General features: G+C 40.3%; 1 protein-coding gene across 1 annotated transcript; it reads right to left on the reverse strand.

Moving 5' to 3' along the window:
* Window positions 1-1132: 1132 nt before the first annotated feature.
* Window positions 1133-5488, reverse strand: LOC133995335 (neuropeptide FF receptor 2-like). Its single transcript, XM_062434689.1, has 3 exons — window positions 5161-5488; window positions 2136-2235; window positions 1133-2027 (listed from the first exon to the last, which is right to left on the reverse strand). Exons 1-3 carry the CDS (start codon window positions 5486-5488, stop codon window positions 1133-1135), a joined length of 1323 nt encoding a protein of 440 aa, XP_062290673.1.
* Window positions 5489-5838: the final 350 nt, after the last annotated feature.

Genomic DNA, 5838 nt, shown 5'->3' on the forward strand with positions numbered 1-5838 from the left:
GGTGGTTTTCTGACACGTTATGTACAATTTAAAAAAGAAAAGGAAGAAACAGTTGAAATGGTTCTGTAAAATGCCTCTAAAAAAGAAAAGCAGAGCAAAAATATCTATTAAGCATTTAATATAAGTTTTGTTTCAGACTTCCGAGACTGACACTGAATCTCTCTCACCCTTTCATGTTAAGTACACACTTTTTATGTACATTACCACATTATAGCTATGTGCTCAAGCATTCAGTCTCTCTTACCTCTTTTCTGCTCTGCTTCCAGTTGAAGCTTCACTCACTACACACACTTCTTTTCCTGTATCTTAATACCACTAATTAATGTAACTGTCTTCCCTTTGACATTGATTTAAACATCCAAATCCTACGGGGAAGAGCAGAGAACAGGAGGGCACTTGGAGGTTTTCCAAATGAGCCACCAATCTTCTTCCCCTGCCGCTACCTGTCACAGCCGCCGGCCCAGCACCGACTGCCTCAGGGCACTATACCATGCACTTTGACTGGAGGAAGCTGACATAATTCTCCTCACACTGCCTTGCACTTCACCCTTGAGAGCAGTGCTGTTTTAATCTCAGTGTCTTCAATTGCCAAAAATGTCTAGATAGGCCTACAATCTTCCTGAAACATTAAAAACCTTCTAGGAGTAAGCGGAATGTTCAGTGCTCCTTCGTATAAAAGCCTGATTGAAATGTGCCAATATGCCATTCATTGACTTTCACAGGCATTACATCATCTGCAAAGAAATTGTGTAATAGGAGTCAATACAGTTGGATCACTTTATAATATGTGAACAACAAAAACACACCTGTAGCAATGAACACAGTAATGCCAGGTCATCTGATAAATGTTTTTACACTGTGATAAATCATGGACATTCAGATTATCTTTCGTATCTTAAAATCTTTGTCTATAGTATTCTTTGCTATGTATACTTTGAAAGAGCATTTACAAGAGATATTCAAAATTATTCAAGCAAGCTTGCGTGTACATTCACTTTTAACAAACATACATGGACTTTAATCATGTATTTCTAAAGGCTGTTTCTCATTTGTCCTTAAAATGCAATATGTGATTCTCCAGAAGACCCCAGAACCTTTGAAAGTGTCTTTGCACTGCACAGTCTCAGTCTGTCTAAATCTGGGACACCTTTTCCAAGTCCTCCATGATCAGGTCCTGTTCTTTGATGTCACCTTTACCTGCCAAGCATTCTGCTTCCTGATACGAGCACTTACCATTCCCCACCAGCACTGATCCGAGTCCTGAGCCTGATCTACTCAGGGTGGCCGGCTGGACCGGAAGCACAGCGTTCGCTCGGATCCGATGCAAGTAGGTCTTCTGGTGCTCAATGTCAGCGGAGCACAGCTGGAATTTGAATGCCGCCTGAAAGCCCCTACGGAAGTTCTCGTTGAAGAACCCGTAGATGATGGGGTTGACGCTGCTGTTGAAGAAGGCCAACCAGTGAGCTAAGGGATAGACATAGATATTAATGACACGATACTGGTGCTCTGTCAGGCTGGCGTAGTCACTCAGCATCATCAGCGTCCACAGCGGCAGCCAGGATAAGATAAAGAGCAGAGCCACCACCAGCAGCATCATTATCACCCTCTTCTTCTTCCTTGAAATTGTGAGACGACCCTCCATGCTCGGCTTATTGTTGCCACTGCCTTCTCCGGACACAATTCCACTTCCCCTCAGCGGGGGAATAGTGGTCTTGAAAAGGGTGAAGCCAATTCGAGCATACATGATGACGATAAGGCTGAGAGGAGCGAGATAGATGTTTGCAAAGAGGACAGTGGTGTAGACTTTCCGCATCTCCTGATTGGGCCAGTTTTCCCGGCACCAGTAGAAGGGGCGGGTGTCGTTGTTGCGGCCAAGGACTATTCGCACCCTCTGTTCCTTGGTGACCTGCAGCATCACCCCAGAGGGACACATGATTGACACAGCCAGGACCCATATGATAACAATAATTAACTTTGAGGTGGCGATGGTCAGCTTCTGCTTGAAAGGGTAAACGATGCAGCGGAACCTGACACAAAGGAGATTGAAAGGAAATACATGAAGAAAATGATGTTGGCGTTTTAAAAAAATGCACACCCACACAAGCAGATGATAGTCATACAATAACAACCCTCACCTGTCAACAGCTATTGCCACTAGAGTGAACACAGATGCTGAAACAGATATCCCTTGAACCATACCACTTAGCTTACACACTACGCTACCGAATGGCCACCCTGCAGAAAAGAGAAAAACTGTTAAAAGTGCGAGTGTAAAAACACAAAGAAAGGGAGACTACATGAATAATATAAATGCTAGAATTATTCCTAGTGGGCGGAAAGTATCAGACACTTTCCTTCACTGAATATTTCACCACTTCTAAATCAAAGCTAACACAGAAGCTTGTGTTATATAAATGATGAATCGCTAATGGAACATTCTCATTTTATAACCCGGCTTCTACTCACAGATTGATTTATTTTTGGTCATTTATTTTTATTTTATTAGCACAAAGAAAGTAATAAAAGCAAAAGTATATAAACACAAACATAGCAGAGATTGTGCAGAAGAGGTAAGAAACCCCAAAGGACTTCCCCTCTGAGAGTTACAATTCATCCTAATACTATGGATAGTTGTTTCCTTAACATAATTAGATGGAAACACACAGCACATAAACACACATACTAGCACACTAAGTATGGCACAGGTTTTTTTCATAATAGACTTAAATACTGACAGTGATAGACAGGTTTTCATAGAGAGGGGACTCCCAAGAGTTGTGTTATAATCTGGAAGATGAATATCTTTTGCTTGTCTGGTTGCATATGAATGGGGCGGGCATCAGAGTTCATTAAATAGAAGTTGTGAAACACATTAAATAAGCTGCACTTTTGAAATGTAGATTTATAAATAAAGATTCATGTTTGATTAATATTGATGCTGGAAATAGATTTAATTTCTTGAACAATGACACAGTTGCTAATCTCTCCAAAATTTCTTGAGGATTAAAATGATTTTTTGTAAGGATGAGAGATATGTACTGCCCCAAACATTGATACAGTATGGTACAGATATATTAAACTATACAGAGTGTTAGAAGGCAGGATTGATTCATCTGTGAACAAGCTTTTGTATTGAAGTTTATTTAGCGAAGTTTCAGGGGCAGGACTATGCCTGAACTGCACATTTTCCTGCATTCCTATGAATAACACTTAACTCGGCCTCCTCTTCCACTCTTCTATTCTGTGCCCCTCCCCTCCACCTTATTTCTCTTTTCCTGTTTCTTCCTGATCCTCTCTTCGTAGGGTCCTGAGAGTGTTACAGCGGAAGAAATACACACATTACAATCGTTGTTTTTTTAAATATATCATTTAAATGCATCTTGTTGATAGTGTGGTCGTTTCTTGTGAAATTCCAAAAGACTTCATGTTTTTTTTACACGTTTTTCACCACAATGTGGTCTTTCCAATTTTTCCATCGATTAATACATCCAAAAATGATGTACTTAGTTGATTTTAGCATCTTCTTTGGATAACTTTTATTTTTATATTCCTGAAAATGATGACATTTAGGGAAGGTTTGTTCATCTGGATCCACTTCGCAATAAATGATAGAATATAACTGGCTTCTCTGATCAATGAATCAAAGTTTGCTTGTGATATGACAGTATTGGTATAATCAGCAAACAGAACTGCCAATGCAGAATCAGATATCCAAGCAAAGTCATTTATATAGATGAGAAATAGAAGTGGCCCCAGAATAGATCCTTGAGGCTCTCCACAACATAGCTCTATTCTCTTACAATAAAATAAAATACACCAGTTCATAGATATCAGAGATCATATTGATCTCTATTATGAAGGTAGTCAGTGAGCCAGTTTATAACAGCATCCTGAAAGCCTTGCATAGCCTTGCATTGCAGTCTTGCATAGACTAGCTTTTCCTACATTTTGGAGTAGCAAGATAAAACAGAAATTGTCCAGTAACTAGTGAAAATACTAGGATCCCTGTATGACCTTATAGCGACTCTCAGGTTTTTAAGGATAACCCCAATTTTTAAAGAGACTCAGAGGACATGAGTTAGTGGCTCATTAATTTAAGATGCTACTGCTTTAAAGGCTTGGCCTTAATTTCATCATGACCTGCTGCAGAATTACTGAGGTTGACAATGATGTCAAGCACTTCTCTAGATGTAGGGGGTTCAAATCTGCATAATTTCATGATTCTGTCACGTCCTGTGTCTAGCTTCCATTTCCCACCAGTCCTCCAGGGAACCTCGGGCTTTTCCCCATGTTTGTTTTGACTGGACTCGGTGGGAGATGGCTTATTTTGAGTTGGACTTTTGAATGAAACTTTGGGATGATATTATTTAAGATGCCTTTATAGTGAGTCTGTCTTTGTTTTCATTCTTGTCCGAACTCACTCACTCCCTTTGTTTTCTGTTTGTTATGGATAGGAAACGTTGTAGTTTTGCTTGTGCAATTGAGTAAGTGTATACTGTGGCGGTTCTGTGCATGTCGGTTTATTATGAAGAGGATTGTGTTTGTGGGTTTTTTTGGTTTTCTGTTCTGTGTTTTTCCTCTTGTGGTCTTGTGCTTCTCTCCAGTCTGCTACACACCTGCTCTGCATCTAGCCTCGTTAGCCCTGCTCTGCTCTGTGTTCCCCCCACATGCACCTCATCTCCTGGTTAGTTCAGTTAGTATTTAAGTCCACTTTTCAGTTCTTTTGCCACAGTTTCTTTACATTTTTAATAAACAGCTGTTTTTCATCCTGTTTTTGGGTGTACCTGTCCTGGTCACTTTGTGACACACAAGGTGGGAAAAAAAACAGTAATCTCATTGAATCCATTAGCTGCATCAGAAGTGTTAGTAAATGAAAAAAAAAAATATTGTCAATAAGGGTGTCAGTTTTATGTGTTACTCTAGTTGGTTTGCATATGAGGGTCAAGTAGGATGATTTTCACTTTTGAAAAGATTGATGTTGTAGTTGCCAAGTAAAAAAATATGTTTCCTTTATCATTAATAACATCAAAAGCAGCAACAAATACATCAATGAAACAAATTATATTACTACAGGTGGGCATTAAATACCTCCAGATTTAGATTTAAGTATGTGATAAAAGAGAGAATAAGTAGAACAACCAAAATACTTCATATCCTGACCTGTTATGATGTTGTCCACCAGCGTGGTTGGCATGCAAAAAATGCCAACCAGCAGGTCACTGATGGCGAGGTTGAGAATGAACAGGTTGGTGACTGTGCGCATATTCTTGCTGCGCAGCACGATGAAACACACCACCCCGTTGCCCACCATGCACACCAGGAAAATGAGCAGGTAGGAGACGGTGAAGACTGCAGCCACAGAAGGCTTGTGGAGGTAGAAATCAACATAGGTGATATTCTGGTGGGTCAAAGGGTTTTCCTGTAGGCCTGAGAAATTGGATGGGATCAGGCCCTCCCAAGTAGCGTTGACAACTAGATTCTGGGTCATCGTCATATCTGATAGTAAAAGACAAAAAAAAGGCAGAGGTGTAACTCATGAACACCAATCATGTGCTTGGCATGTAAGTGCATGCGTATCCAATGTCCTCCTTTAACAAAATCAGCCAATTATACACCAGGACAACATTACACACATCCTCCAAGCAGGAGTGCAATCCTGCAGGTCAACTGGTAATTGCATAAAATGACAAAAACCTCTCCAGAAATCAATAGTCCAATTTTGAGTCTTTTGATTATTGTTGGTTGGTTGATTCAGTCAAGTGCATGCTCTCTCACACTCTCTAATATCAACACGGTGGCCAAAGTGACCAATCCTCTCTGACAGCAGAGGGGAGATAT

Source organism: Scomber scombrus, chromosome 15 (genome assembly GCF_963691925.1).
Source record: "Scomber scombrus chromosome 15, fScoSco1.1, whole genome shotgun sequence".
Taxonomy (NCBI): domain Eukaryota; kingdom Metazoa; phylum Chordata; class Actinopteri; order Scombriformes; family Scombridae; genus Scomber; species Scomber scombrus.

Coding starts and splice junctions, on each gene's coding strand:
- LOC133995335 (XM_062434689.1), bottom strand. CDS start 5,488: ATGACCCAGAATCTAGTTGTCAACGCTACTTGGGAGGGCCTGATCCCA. Junction 2,236..5,160: donor GGTGGACAACATCATAACAG/GTCAGGATATGA, acceptor TCTTTTCTGCAG/GGTGGCCATTCGGTAGCGTA. Junction 2,028..2,135: donor GTGGCAATAGCTGTTGACAG/GTGAGGGTTGTT, acceptor CCTTTGTGTCAG/GTTCCGCTGCATCGTTTACC.